This window comes from Pararge aegeria, chromosome 21 (genome assembly GCF_905163445.1).
Source record: "Pararge aegeria chromosome 21, ilParAegt1.1, whole genome shotgun sequence".
Classification (NCBI taxonomy): Eukaryota; Metazoa; Arthropoda; class Insecta; order Lepidoptera; family Nymphalidae; genus Pararge; species Pararge aegeria.
Window position 1 is genome coordinate 16444923 of NC_053200.1, and position 16314 is coordinate 16461236.

At 40.0% G+C, this 16314-nt stretch overlaps 1 protein-coding gene across 1 annotated transcript; it reads left to right on the forward strand.

Moving 5' to 3' along the window:
* Positions 1-1920: 1920 nt before the first annotated feature.
* LOC120633222 (tafazzin homolog) lies at positions 1921-13371 on the forward strand. Its single transcript, XM_039903375.1, has 5 exons — positions 1921-2186; positions 5958-6083; positions 9374-9522; positions 10545-10828; positions 12361-13371. The coding sequence occupies exons 1-5, from the start codon at positions 2072-2074 to the stop codon at positions 12506-12508; spliced, it is 822 nt and encodes a 273-aa protein (XP_039759309.1). The 5' UTR covers positions 1921-2071; the 3' UTR covers positions 12509-13371.
* Positions 13372-16314: the final 2943 nt, after the last annotated feature.

Consider the following 16314-nt stretch of genomic DNA (forward strand, 5'->3'; position numbering starts at 1 on the left):
AGTTTCAAAACTTGGACGCAATTTTTGACTTCACACCTTATATCCCTGTGAAGTGCAAACCAATGTCGATCGGTCCTTTCTTTGAAAGCCGACCGATCTGAACCAACCTGCTCCGATGACAAAGATGGAGTTGTAAACTCTTCAAACTCTTCAGTTCGGTTCGACGTCCTTGCGACTGTACTGTTGTGGTGTTATGAACCAAAAACAAAGGACACTCAAAGTGATACAAAAAAACATAAGATAATCCATTAATTTCTGTAAATAAGTAGAAAGCAAAAGGAAGGGCACCGCTAGAAGTAAATATTTTTATAAAGCAGCTCGTTCGTTGGAGTTGAATAGATATCCTGTACTTAGGTGTACTTAGGTATAGCCGGTGGACACATAAAAAGAACGAGTGCGAACCTTCAAGTGGACAAGAATTAAGTTACTAAGACTTTAGGAATAAATGTAATATGATTTTGATTATTTTTAGTTGATTTGCAGAAATACTTTGACTGACAATGTCGAATGTAATAAACTACGGAAGCTACGTTCGCTGTTATTTAAAAAATATAATCAACGACTTCCAATTTTATAATCATAGTTTCTAAATGGGCCGTAAACATACTTTCTATAATTGATAACTATAACTTTAAGTTCTATTATTTATTTATCATTAAAGATTGGTTGGTTGGATATGTACGTAGTACGTAGTCAGTACTCTTTTTTATGTAGCAAGCTATACCTACTGGTTGGTTACGTAAGGTGAGCCCGCATCAAATATTAGCTCATACCACACGGCATTGTTTTTAGAACGCGTGTGACCTTATTGTATAGCCTAGTTTAGCGAATATCAATGTGACAAACATAGAAATTGCATTGTTTTCTTTTTAAACTTCATTTATTTATTATCTTTTACCTAGAGAAACATGTTTAGAAAATAAGAATAATTTATTTCTTGGAATTGACAAGAAAGACTGTAATTTGTCTTATGTATAAGATTAATAAAAAATGCTATCTGTTTTTAAAAATGTTATTTTAGTGACTAAGTTCAGATACTGGGACTGGGAGGTTGTACATCCAACTCCGCCACCTAAACTTATAAGCTAGCCATCCTCCAGGAAAGTAGGTACTTGTATAAATTTGAATTGCCAAGTCTAGCATTAGTTAATCATCATATTTCTGACTAAAGACAAACACTTCTCTTAAAGAGATTTTTTTTTTAAATCCATTACAACCCTTGGCTGCAAACTCACCTGATGATGCAATCTAGGATGGTGGCCTACTAACGTGTTCATGATATGGATCCCAAATTAGGTTCCTTACCGGAATTCTAAATTGCTTGGCGTTACGTCTACTTTGTCTATGTAAGACTAACCACGGCTAAAGCCTGCCAAGGGACCAAAAAATAATCCAAAATTGCCCCTGCAGAGGATCGAACCACTTGAGCTAGGGATGTCGAAAAAGCAGCAGCAGCAGCAGTTTATGTCTACTATTGATAAGCCTCCAGTGGCGTTATCGCTCGTGGCAGAGACAAATCTTGTTTGTTGTTTTTGTACTTATAATATAACGTTTGTTTTTGATTACTACTCTTTTAATCTGACCAAGTTAAAATAAAAATAAAGGATGTAGGTAAGCACTTCGAACAGCTGATTGACGAAGTATTAACTAGCAACACCCGATTAATGGAAACACGTGGAACACGTTCCGTTGGACTCATTTATTAATTACTTACAATTAATTTTATCTAAATCAATGTCATGTTATTATATCTAAAAAATAAGGTACCTAATATTGAACTCGAATAAATAAATTATACCTGTATTATACTTAAACACTAATTACTACCCTATAACTAAATAGCTAAAGTTTCCGCTTGATTCGGAACGCAACTGACAGCAATAAATGACAATTTGTTCAGTGTCTGTCAAAGCATTGTCAAAGTCAAACGGATTAAATGTCGTTCGCGATTCGTATTGGTATCGTTCAGCCAAGGTTGTTCGGATCGGGCGGTGCGCGGACGTAAATTCGCTCAGACAATCAAAGAAACGATGTTGTTGTTGTAGTGTCAGTGCGGGGTGTTGTGTGGACCATGGCCTACGACATCGGCTGGATCATCCCGCGCCTGCGGAACCCGGGCAGGCTGTGGACCTGTGCGAGCTCCATCACAGTGGCAGTGGTCGGTTTGTTCAGCAAGCTCATAGTAGGTAGGTCTCCATCGACCCTCGCCCACCCAGCATCTTAGTGCTCATATGTTGATAATAGCGCGCAATTACCAGTAACCTGTACTGCTCAGCAGAACTTGTTGGTTTCATAAGTTCTGAACGAACTGCTTACTGTGCATGCCTTTTTAGCTTTAAATGCGTCGAAACCCGTTCAGTTAAACCTCATTAATATTACTAACAGAACATTATCAATACACAACAACTCTACATTATTTTGTAAATGAGCCTTAGATCTCATGCACGATTAAAACGGCAATAGCGGGTAAAAATTCTGGTATTATCATTTACAACAGTTAAATTATAACAACAAAAAAGGTTTTGTCACATGGTTAATAGTGCACAATATATATTGTTGGTTTAATAAAACGGGGTATATGATTTTGTTGTAAACTGAGTCATCAATTTCACTTTTACTTATAACAAAGCTATTGTTTTATCACTTTGTAGATAACTACTTAGGTCAGAGAAAGGAATAGCTAGTAGTTAGTAAGGACTAGGCATCCCTGCTTAGGTATTTTTCTCAAACTAGTCAACTAACTGTAGCATATGAGTAGCATGAAAAAACTAGAATAAACATTTTGTAGATTCATTTCATTAGCTAATTTTTTTGCTATGGATACCTAATTTAATTACTCTGCGAGATCTGGTGCAACATTTCTTTTGCATTTTCATTGAAGTACCTAGCATATGACCTTGCCTTTCGGCTAACTAAATGACCAGTTTGACATTCTACTTACTACTTAATTAATTTATATTGTTAACTAAAAATACATATGTAAGTTGTCTGCCACCTGGGCTGTGTCTATAGTAACATTAAATTGTTACTGATTTTAAGAGTTGTGCCATATAGGCATTATTAAGGGTCGACAGATAAAACGCGATAAAATTGTGATGGTTCCTTTTTATCACTATGAAATCCTAAAAATGTAGGGTTATCAAACTGGCTTGCAATGTTTTAACAGACTACAGCACTATGTTTTATAAATTAATATATGGTAGTAATACTTTCAGAAATATGATCGTAATAAACATTTAATGTTTATCAAGTCATAAGTGACTAACTAATAAATGAGTAAGCAGTTTTTACATTTATATCATTATTATTCATTACTTGACAACTCCTCCTTCATATATATTGTTCTTATTTAACTAAAGTTGGTGGGTTTTGTATTTTTGGTGTTTTTCTGATTTGTTTCTCTTCCTTCAAAAGTACAGACACCGGTCTAATTAAGCACTGCTTCCTTAACAGCAATAAAATAGTGAGTGCTTGGATTTTATTACATAAAGAATGGTATAAAGTGGTAAGACCACTTAATAATGGAAAAAATATAATAAAATGTGTAGTGTAATTTATGGCCAAGCTAAACTGCTCAGCTAATGTTGATGCAATTTTTTATATGATAACTCTATGATATACATAACTATTATGATAATGGATAACTCTTAGGTTTCCTCAATATGTTTTTCTTCACCATTTAAGCAAGTGATATTTGATTACTTGCTTGCAATGCAAAAGTTAAAGACGCACCTCTAACTTTTTTACAGGTTCAGACTGAAAAGGTTAAAATACCATGTGATAATTATCTCTACCTATTTCTAGGAGATAAGACGAAATAATAAGAAGATCTAATTATCTCTTGGCATGTGTCTTGCCCCATTGCATATTGACATAAAATACTTCTATCCCTGAAAAACCAGCGCAGCATTTTCATACAAACACGGTGAAGTCCAATTACTTACTCGGTAGGTAACGACTTGATAACTAAATGCTGTCCTTGTGGTGAAGCAAGGTGTGGTGGCTGAGCGGTGTTCACTCACACTCGGCGGCTGACGCTGTAACGACGCGACGGTCTTGCCTCACTAGACAAGCGTGCCGCGGGGCGCGGGCACACATCACAGGGCGATCGTTTGTTCCACTTACCTGGACATGCGACGTATCAGTGGTTTACTGTGTTACGCCGTACTCGCGAGCATTACTTGAGAATCTCTCAGTGCTTCTTTACCAGGGAAACCAATCAGCACCCTTTCCAGTTCGTAACTTTTTGGATAGTTGCTAAACGATGTCTCGGTCTGTCTTCACTCTACATTGGATTGTATATACAACTTACTGTGCCGTAAAATCATTCGTTTAGTAGAGGCCAGTGTCAATATCGACAATAAATAATAACACGACATGACAATAATATTATATGATAATCGCAACAAATTTGGCGATTTTCTCTTTGTGTAATACCAAGACCTGTTGCAAGCAAGTAAATGGTCAAACGCAACCAATCGTCACTATTTTGGACAGCAACTTTTAAGCGATAGATCGTTTGGATTCTCTGGTTCTTTCGATTATTTGGGAAGCTACGAGAAGACCCAAGTTAGCAACCATAAGTAAAGTTACTTAATACGAGATCGTAATCGTACGGTTGTTTTCAAGTATTGACTCACTTTAAAATCAGGGTATAATTCATTCATCATTAATTCCTACTAATTTATTGTAATGTTTTTTTTATTTACGCGATATAAAATGAATAGAATGAAGGCCACAAGGGTCGCTGCAGTCGTCGCATACATTTTCATTTTTTTTCAGGAAACAACCTTTCACGACGATCTCTTTGTAACTACTGTATACATCCAGTAGTCTGATCGGGGCCTGCTTGGATAATTAAATAGTATCCAATAGTTCTATTTACATTCAATTAAATGAATTACTTATACATTCAATCACATTTATGCTTGGGTGCTTCTTTTCATAAGACAGTCTAACAGCCATTTTTCTGTACCGGTAGGTTATCTCATGTTCACTGTAAACTATATATGTAGTGTGAAAAGACTTTAATTTAGATGTCATAATGACAGCTTTACTTGGTTGTATAGCTTGATAAATGTACAATTTAACTAATTCGTAGACCTACATAAAATCGCAATAGTCAATTTACCGGTTTGTTTAGGTATATGCGCCTCATGCATGAACTATTATGATGATTGTGGCGTTACTTTCGCAGTTCGAAAGCGCGGTTTTAAATTTTTTTACTTCTGATAATGTAATTTTAATCTCACACATCTCTATTTGAATTTAATACGATCACATTTGTTTACTGCGACCACTCTGTATCCTTAGTATAAAGTTAGCACGCTCGCAACCATGGAGTCGTATTCGAGAATCGTAAAACAATGAGGTTAAAGTAAAATTGACCTTAATAAACTTGAATTAGAGTCGCTTATCCCGCAAGGCAGGCAGCTGTCTAAACAAGTGCGGATTGATTTGTTATAACTTCCATTTTGCTTTGCTGTCAGTGTTTTGATACTCGGAAAACGTTATTACGATTGCGAGTTTGTAAATCTTGTTCTAAGGATACTGGTAGTAAGCGAATGTGTTAAGGTGGACCGCCCTTGTCTCGAAGTATCTATCCACGTTCGGAAACCCATGTTATAATTGGGGGACAGAAAAACAGAAGCCGGAAGACATTCCAGATCATGGCGTGAATTTGTCCATTTGGTCACTCGAACTGCACTGAACCACTATAAGGGAAGTAACAACGTTACCGGGGGATGGCACTGATTCTGGCCAGTTCCCTATGAATACTATTAAGATTTGTAAGCTCGCAATCGTATAGTCTCTTGCGAGCAAGGAAACACTCCAATGTCAGAGTAAAATGTAACCGTTTGTTTATTTCTTAAAGATCCAATAACTTTTACTTGGTGGTGAATGTAATTGGATCTTATATCCATATGAAAGTTGCAGTAACGTGGTTGTGCTTGCAGACTTTCTGAACAAGACCACGGTGTACAACCGCGAGGCGCTGCAGAGGGCCGTGCGGCGGCCGCGCGGCGTGCCGCTGCTCACCGTGTCCAACCACCACTCGTGCTTCGACGACCCCGGCCTCTGGGGTAACTACCCTCCTCCTCGCTCTCGCAGGCTCGCTGAACGAGACCGCGGGGTACAACCGCACAGCTCGACTGTGACCTCAGCAATTATAGGGAGGGTAAACATGATTGTTGGCGTGGCGATACAGGTGATTGCGGCATCGCCACGATATTTGATGGAATATATGTACTATACGTATATATCACATAAATTTTTAAATTTTGATATAATAGAAATGCATATTTATGTAATAAATAGTCATTATTTTATGGCAGAAATTTGTAATGCTTTCATTATCAATCTTTTCATTAATCTGTTATTTTATGCTGTTACATAAATTTGCCAGCGTCTTATGACGGCTCACGCATTTTTTGTTTGTTTTAAGGATGCCACCAGGACTTAATGAGCGCTATGTTTTATTGTAACTGCTTAATTAATTGTCTTTAGAATTTTAACTCTTTAATGTGATAAGATACGTAGATAAAAGCCAGGCGCCTGCGTGCTTGTACTAAGATTACCCACGACCGAGATCGTTTAGTGATAATCCGACATGCGCGCGCGCCGTCATGTCACCGAGTCATGTATTATTATGTGTAACAATTTACGAGTCCATCCGAGCGATTAAACGGCACGCGGGAAAGCACACGTGCACGGTCTTAGGCTAGATACATACTTCACCACGTTTCAAGAACTATAGCCTCGCGACGCGTGCCGTGTCAAATTCACGGGAAGTCTGATATAGATAAATAATAAATAAATAAATATACTACGACAATACACACATCGCCATCTAGCCCCAAAGTAAGCGTAGCTTGTGTTATGGGTACTGAGATAGCTGATGAATATTTTTTTATGAATATAATACACATAAATACTTATAATATACAGATAAACACCCAGACACTGAAAAACATTCCTGTTCATCACACAAACATTTTCCAGTTGTGGGAATCGAACCCACGACCTTGGACTCAGAAAGCAGGGTCGCTACCCACTGCGCCACTCGGCCGTAGATTGATTACAAAAGTACCTATAATTGAAAAATTTAATTAGAAAATTGATAACTAGATCAAATTAGGGCCTAATAACTCTCATTCGTTGAAACAGTTTCCTCAAAAATCAAAAAGCAATAACCCTGTATAAACGATGGGTTCGGTGTTTTTGGAGCCGTCGGATAATTATTATTTAACCAAATAACAATTTATACTGTTAGTATAATATAGTCTGACTTGCACTTACCGGTTTTTAACCGATTACATTCGTAATCGGTGGTTTTCGTGATAGGTATCACGGTACAATATATTTCGGTATCGGCGCGAATTTTGTATGAATACAGATCGTCCCCGACTAACCACTGTCCGACAAATTATAGTAAGGGGCTAATCCCACCCCACACGCTTGTCGTGTTGCGAATGTGATGCGGGCATTATCCTATCGATACTTGCGATTCCGATGTTGACGCGATACCGACTTGGGGGCTGCCGAAAATGATTACACGAGTGACCTGGTGGCTGTTGCGGAGTGCGGGGGTGCTGGCGACAGATACCGCTACTACAAAATCAAGTCAACTGACTATTGTAATATATTTAAATTGGATTCGACATACAAGCCCTTAGATATATATGTTAGGTTTGTCTTTGCGTAAAGATAGATAAGAAATAATACAGATTTGAATATAAAATTAAGGTTTCACAAAGTAATTGGTTGGCACTCAGTTGACGATCCATGCAAAAAGGGAAAAATTTATTTGTATCGGGTGTTTTAGTTTGCGTGTCACATTGAATAGGTATGTCGCCGCGAAAGTACAACCTCATTAAATAATATTTTTTCGAAATGTAAATGTAATATAGTTCATTCAGCATAGTTCGCTTGAACGATTTTATAGGTTGTCATATGTTGATATTGTACAATTATTGAAAACAAAGCTTGCAAGGCAAAGTGTAAATAAAACCACAGTACCTCGGTTGGTACTGAGAATTGAGTTAAGGAATTGGCGGTGTCCAACCCCGTGCCTCGAAGAGCATGTTAATGTAATAAGAAACGGAAATGCGCTAACCTCTAAAAGAGCAGACCTTTGCCCAGCTCTAGGACGTTAAAAGGTTATTGATACATGAGTACCTACATAAAAGATTTGGACTTTCGCAATGGTAGAAATGTTTTAGAGTATCGAAAAGCTGTGACGGCTCACGGAAATGAAACTTATATAACTATTGGTAAAGAACTCTCTGACTCTGCAACTATCCAATGCCATGTTCCCGAAAAGTATCCACTGTAAGAAAAGTCTTCCGGTTCTCCCGACAGTGGGCCGACGGGCTCGCACGTGGCACGCTCATGTGACGCGTGTCGCAGCTGAGTGATGACTGGTGAAGGCGCGTGCGCTGCGCGTGACGTCGCTTCGCGCAGCTAACGCGCACGTCACGTCGCTACGCGCTCGGGGAGAATCGATGACGTCAAGCGTTTTTTCGTCAAGACCAGTGATGTCGAAACACTAAACTTAATCTATTTAAAATTAAAATCTTCCTGAAATTAACCGTCCATTGCGTAAGGAAAATCCTTCAATAAGAAGACTGCCTTTTAGCACCGATGATAACGTGATAGTGTGGTATAAAGATACACATTTACCATGTCTAGCGGGCACCGATGCGCAGAGGCAGGGGTAACATGTATGCACATCTGACATTGAGCTGCGGTTACACACAACAGAAACCCTCATCTAGAAGCATTAAACGCGCCCGGTTTAGTTAACACACGACCCAGCCAAGAAGATACTTAACGGCTATTAATCCCACTACTCCCTTAGATAAAGATGAAGATGAGAAGAAGTGCTTTTTCATGTAGAACGTGGTAGGATGCGAGGGATTATAATCGGCGAACTCACTTTCCAATGTGAGAACCAGAAATAAGGCAGTATATAACTCGCTTGGATAGGCTTGCGTTCGATGACTATCATGCCTGTTAAAAACAATAAGTAGCAAATCCTTTAACACGCCGATCCATCGAGTCTTAAGTTTCGGCAGGGCCATTCCACAGGGCTCTTCATGCTAGTACATATCTGAGCATATTTGTATCTTTCCATTTTTGTAATTAAATCTGATAAAAATAAATACAAATAGTGGTAGTACTACCTCAGAAATGAAATGTTGTGCGAAGGATCGTTCGTCAGTGTGCTATATAATTAGATGCCATCCATTTTAACCGAGTCAGTTTGTGCCAGGCTGTAAAAAAAGTGCCCCACGCCGTTTCAAGCGTGTCGGGGCGCGCTGAGAGTGTCCCCGAGTGCGCGGCGCTCGCTGACCGCCGCTTCGTGTTGCAGGCGTGCTGGACGCGGGCACGCTGCTGAGCGGCGCGCGCATGCGCTGGTCGCTGGCGGCGCACGACATCTGCTTCACCAACGCGCTGCACTCCGCCTTCTTCGCGCTGGGCAAGTGCGTGCCGGTGGTGCGCGGCGCCGGCGTGCACCAGGTACCGCGCACCACAGCGACACCCTGCCAGTGCCGTACCCTTGCCATAGCCTTTAAGCACGTAAAGCTTATTACATGTAAATTTAAATACCCCCGATTTTCAATGTCGTGCTTATTTTCAACTAGTTATTCGAGGGATTATTCATATGGAGGCTGTTCTACGATTTTCATCAAACATTCCCGACTAATTAACATTTCAAGCAAAATCAGTTCATCCTTTCGAGAAATACAATGCCAAACATGATAACACACACAAACACAAACGAACTTGCACAGACTCGTCATACTTATAAGCTTTTTAAACAACACACGCACACTCACACACAGACAATCGTAAATGACCGTCCCGGGGACTTACTCCAGTTTCACCTTTTATTTTCTAATTTTTGATTTATTTATTGGGGCTTTAATAAAACACTTTAACCTATTTTACATATTAGATCATAATTTGCTTCAATATAAACCCACTTATAGGTTGCCCAACCTCAGAAAATAAATTTAGTTTCAGAATATTGTAAAGAACAAAAAATCTACATTTGTTGCCTATATTATTACCACTGCACTGACTGCTGCCACTTTGTTTTGTCCTCAATTGATTGACGTATTTCGAAATGCGTCTAAGGAACTAATATAAGAATTTCTAACAATAAATAAATATACTACGACAACACACATCGCCATCTAGCTTCAAAATAAACGTTCCTTGTGTTATGGGTACCTACTAAGTTGACTGATGAATAATATTTTTATGAATAATATACATATTAATACTTATTATATACATATAACACGCAGACGCTAAAAAATCATGTTCATCACTCAAACATTTTCCAGTTGTGGAAATCGAACCCACAGCCTCGTACTCAGAAAGCAGGGCTCCGCCCACTGCGCCATTCGAGCGTGAAAATAGTTATATTTAGTTCCAAAGTCACTCGTATATGAAGTTAAGCTGTCGTTTGTATGCATGCAGCCCAGTGTCCGTAACGGCGGGAGTGCTAACGTAGGGAGTGCCTCGTGTTGCAGCCCGCCATGGACTTCTGCGTGGAGCGGCTGCACGCGGGCGACTGGGTGCACATCTTCCCCGAGGGCCGCGTCAACGTGCAGCAGGAGCGCCTGCGCTTCAAGTGGGGCGTGGGCCGCCTCGTGGCCGACAGCGCGGCGCTGGGCCGCGCGCCGCTCGTGCTGCCCGTGTGGCACGAGGGCATGGCGCGCGTGCTGCCCAACGTCGAGCCCTACCGCCTGCGCGCCGGACAGCGCCTCACGCTGGCCGTGGGCGAGCCCATCCGCCTGCACGCGCTGCTGGACAGGTGAGTGCGCGCCCCACCACGCGCCGTATTATGGGTTCAACCGTAGTACGTTGGCTCACCTTCACCGATCTTGATGTTCGGAAATAGTTTGCATTCTGAAATGCATAGGGAAAATAACAAGGGTAGCGTCTCCGCATAGTCACAACTAAAATTTTGCGTACATAAAACTTATAAGCAAAACCGATGTTGACAACACTTTTTATAAATATAGCTTGCATCCTACGCATAGAAATTGCATCATTTAAAGCCCGGACAAATAAATTGATCCTACGGGATTCTTTAAAAACCTTAACGACCGCGAACGAAGTCGCAGCTATATGAAAACGAACATATGAAAAACGAATTTAAATTAGCTCTTGACAATATGATACAATATACGTTATTTAATTACAGACACAGAATATGGGTCATTCCAATTTTGCGTTCCTTGGTATATTCATTCCATTACATTTATTGAGCTACTTACTTAAAATGAAGGCTTATCATTATAACGATTAAAGAAATTTAATTAAATTAAATTGACAGAAATCGTACAGATTTTCCTACTTTTCGTGGAGCAAAGCTAATTTACTTAATGTTAATTGTGTTTCATGGAAATCTGCTAAGTAACGCCTGCTTCTATGCAATGTTACCAGGACATTTTCGTAGATGAAATTCCTCTTTTGTCCATCTCAAAGGCGCAAGCCATAGTGTCAGATATGTGGTGCCCAACGACATCGTGATTGATACATCGGTGGAGTCAAACATAGGTGACACAAACGGTTTTGTATCTAGTATAAGCTTTTGTCCGCGTTTATTACGTTTTTTTACAAATCCTAAGGGGGAACCTTTGTTTTCCTGGGGTAAAAAATAGCCCGTGGTACTCTCCGTCCTTTCAAATAGCTCTATGCCAAAAGTCAAGTTCATTGGCTGCTTAGTTATGGAACACGCTTGAAGCATTCATAATGTTACTAGCGACACATTCCGACTTCGCACGTTTGCAATGCAGATACTCTAACTGAGCGAAGTGATTATTATATATATTGAACATGATTAGACTATGATCTATATAAATTCCGTTATCTCATTTGGTCTATCGTGTATTGTTTAGCAAACGAAAGCACTGGAAGCGCACAAAAATATGTTTCGATACGACATCGCATTACACATTTTTGAATTTCTTGGCTTTCATCTGATACGATATGCATGTATACTACAGATAAACCTTCCTCTTGAAACACTATCTCGCTGACCTCTACTAGCGTACTATAGTTTAATAGAGGTCAGTGCTCTATTGGTGAACACTGCATTCAAATCGGTTACGTTGTTAAAAAGACCCAAGCGTACAAACAGCAGGAACGAGTGTGTTTATACCATCCTTACTGATATTACAAATGCGAAAGTTGTTAACGCCCTAACGAAGCAGAAGTAACATGGGTTATTATACCCCAGGAGACCCCGGTTCCAACGGGATTAGTGCAAACCGTAATAAACGCGGGTAGCGGCCCGTGCGCGGGAGTGAGGACGCGGTGTAAGTGCGGCGTCGCGCGCAGGTTGAAGTCGGCCAACGCGTCGGAGGAGGAGACGCGGCGCGCCATCACCGAGCGCATCCAGGACGAGCTGCTCAAGCTGCGCGACCACACGCACGCGCGCATGGCGCCGCCCGCCGCCAACGGCGCGCGCCGCCACAAGGACGCCTAGGCGCCGGCCGACACGCACTCATCCACACCGCAGCACGCGACGCGAATTTCAGTATCATAAACATCGATATGACGCTCTTTATTAGAAATTATTTCATCTGAGTGCCAAGTGTGTGATTTTCCAGCTACTTTTAATTATTCGGTCGCGTGTAAGTTAACTACGATTTCTATGGAATCGAAAGAGCGCCATCTATTTACAATACTGAGAAACCGTACTGTCACTAGTTGGCGCTCTAAAGGTAGTAAACGCAAATCTCACACTTTGCATTCTGAACAGAGTCGGCAGAACGTGTGACTGCACCTATTTTAGGAGTCCCGAGTGATGTATAATATTGGCGTTGATTTTAAAACGATGCTATCAGTATTTTTTATACCACAAGATCGAAAAATTCTACAGGATAAAAATCGGAGAGATGTGTGCTCACAGTCAAATGCACGGAATTCGTAACTCCAATGTCAATAATATAGTCTATTTTTCTTTGACGGATTGGAGCATCCAACACACAGAGAATAAAGGTAGATCACTACCCTGTGTCGTGAGACACTTCACGGGCGAGTTTAGGTGACGAAAATAAATAAACCACCAGAAACACACCAACTTATATGGTCTGTATTAGTTTCAAAAAACGATATTACTAAGAACATCGTTTTAAAACAATTGACTATATATTACATATCATCGGTGCAATCATATATACATATATATATTTACTGAAAAATAGATTATAAATGTATGGTCGGGTCCCTGATTTTCTTTGACTTTGGAATCGTTTGTATGCGCGAATGCATTTTGTGACGTCATTTCGACACCTCTAGTATTAAGGCAATTTTTTTTTAACTTGATATTAATTAATATGTACAATTCAAAATAGTTTTATAAATTTTGATCAAATTCTATTATTTCTTACCTGTCTTATAATGTAAACAATCTTTACATTAATTTTAAGTGTAAAGTTTATTTTAAATTGTAAAGAAAATAATAAAAACACACTAATATTGTGTCGGTCTGTACATTACCAAAGTAGATGGCGCCCCAAAGAGCCTGCATCGCGCTTGCGAAGTTTCCACAAAAGAGGACCCTATAATATACTACTTCCAAAGATAACGGTCGAACGTCTGTCCTCGAGCACTACACCTAACACTTACACCTAAAATTAATATAAAGATTTTTAACATTATAAGAAAAATTAGAAAATCTGGAGTGTACTCATGTTGCTGCTTGCACCACAAACTATATTATGAGTTGAACGTCATAGCGAATGGGAGAAGCCAAGGTCTTCTGTTACATGCCAATCGTAACACAATTTATGATGTAATTCTCAGTGTATGACGAGGTGTTAAAATGTAGATACGTCACAAAAGGTGTATTGTGCAGTAACGATGTCAAGGCTGTAGAACATCGAGACTGGTGTATGCTGGTGTGGAGAACCACCTCGTTCAGCCAAGTGACATGTGTCGGTGGCGTTGGGCCCACCATACATATCACTGCTGAGCTGATCCCCTCAAGACTGAACCCTTTCCACGCGAACTATTATTTTGTTTATTAGTAAGCGTACTCACGTGCCGAGTGACGGGGCAGGGACACTGGTGTAGTGTTTAAGTGTCCGCGTGAAGCGTCCACTAGCGTCAAACAATTCCGCGGCGGGCAGAGTGCACAAGCAGCACTAACAGTTATTAAGCGCTGCTCGTGATTAGGATAATCACGTAGCACGCACTATAGCCAGTATATAAATACGACACGTGACAGAGTTTCCTTACTCCAAAACAATGTGATGTATTCGATGTCAAGTGAGAAGCCTGCCACACCTGCCGGAGCGTGCAGCCCAGACGGCAGGGAGCGCCGTTTCGAACTACAACTGTCCCGCGAGAGCAGCGTCGGAATTGGTTGTAAAATTAATATTTCAAACGTGCGTGCGAAACAGAATGGCGGCATTGTGGAACATCCGCTATCTCTCTCACACGCATGTAATTGACGCTTAGTTTATCCTCTTTCTGTGTTTTGATACATACCCATGCCAATTACCACTAGGTTTTAAAATGTTTTAACTTATTTATTTTTGAGCTGCTTTATCAAATGCTTTCTATTTTTGAAAATATTTTGAACAAAGTATTTTTAAAAGCAAAACAAAGACTACCTGCGGCCACTTATAGTTTTTACCCTATGCTACAGATGTGCCAGCACGTCTACCCGACCTCAGTTCAAGGTTGACGTGTCTGTCGGTAAAATAATCAGTAGTCCTAAGAGTGATCTAGTTGGATCCGAGAAAAGGAATCGCAAGTTCCTCGTAATTTAAGAAATTTTGATGTTATTGATGTTGTTTATGTAAGTGCGTGTAGTATAGACGCTTCGCTGTTATCGGCTACTGAAATGTTCCGTGTGAGGCGGAGGTGTAATTCTGTGTGAGGCGGAAACACTTTTGTCCCATGACGCCGACTTGCCAAACACCCGAAACGACGGGGCGTATGTCGCGTCGGGTGTTTAAAGTTAAAACTACGATTTGATTTAGACTTTTAGGTCGCTTTTTATCAGGCCACGTTGCTTGTTCAAAGATGTTTCCGCCTCCGTTTTTCCAGGGTTACCACTGACGAGTATAACATATGCTTTCATTTCCATGCTATACTTTCGGAACGTGTTGATTATCGCTTTATTATAGTTTGAAAAAGTTTTGATTATCTCGAAAACTGTAGTAAGCATAGCAGCCCCGTTCGCACAAGCCTCGTGCACTAAAATGGAGAAACATGGAAACTCGTCAGTGAGCCCCCGGTGACTCGAAACCGAGTAGATAGCTTTTATACACTGCTACTGAAGTCTTAGTGCAAGATTTTGCTCGCTCGAAATTGAGGAGTCGTTTTCGCATATCAAAATCTGTAACGTCAAAGTAAAATGGATCTAATGCAACTCTTGTTAAGAGTCCCAAATGATGTACTTCATATTTTTATTTTACAAACGTTCCATTAATTAGTCAAAGTAACTAAGGTCCATTTTACTCCGATGTTTAAATATTTCCTTACTCGTAATCGATTCCTCGATTGCAAATCTTGTACTAAGGCAAGTGATGTTTATACAGTGAGAAGGCATATCAGTTTTATACCGCGCGTCCGTCCCGACGGACTCGCTTTATACAAGTACATATTAACATTGTTGTAGAACGTTTAACGTGTAGTCCAGCTCGCGACCGTCGCATGTATCGCGTACAGACAAACATGAGTGAGAAGAGCCACCAGAGTGACAAGTGTGAGATTTTCCTCCTACGTTTACTTATTCATATGGTACCGAAAGAGCGCCATCTAGTGACAGTGCGGTTTCTCAGTATTGTGAGTAACAGGCGCTCCTGCGATACCATACGCAGCGTTCAATAAAACATATGAGAAAGTTCTCCGCCTTTAGTTGTTTACATTAAAATTATCAACTTTTGTTCTACGACTAAATTCAGTATTAATTAATTTCATACAATAATCAATAAAGCTTTCTAGAATATCGTAGTTAACTTTCACGCGTTCGAATAGGTAGAAAATCTCGCACTGGGCACTCTGTATGCACGTTTTTGTTTTCCTCGCCGCTCGAGCTGAGTGCTTGAGGGCTTTTCTGGCAGGTCGTGATTAAATGGACGATGTAACTTTAAAAGTGCGTTGCTTTGCGGCAAAAATACTAATTTATTTGCCGTACTAACATAAGAGTATCATAATAACTATGTCACTATATCTACTGTACAATAATTTAGTGTAAATAAGAAAAAAATATTTTTCTAATTTTTTACTACGATTTTACATTATTGTCTGACATGCGCCATTGCCGGTCGACGTCAA

Bases quoted from the DNA above. Each gene is read 5' to 3' on its own strand.
- LOC120633222 (XM_039903375.1), top strand. From the start codon at position 2,072: ATGGCCTACGACATCGGCTGGATCATCCCGCGCCTGCGGAACCCGGGC. The intron at 2,187-5,957 runs GTAGGTCTCCAT...TTGTGCTTGCAG, and splicing joins GTTCAGCAAGCTCATAGTAG to ACTTTCTGAACAAGACCACG. The intron at 9,523-10,544 runs GTACCGCGCACC...CTCGTGTTGCAG, and splicing joins GCGGCGCCGGCGTGCACCAG to CCCGCCATGGACTTCTGCGT.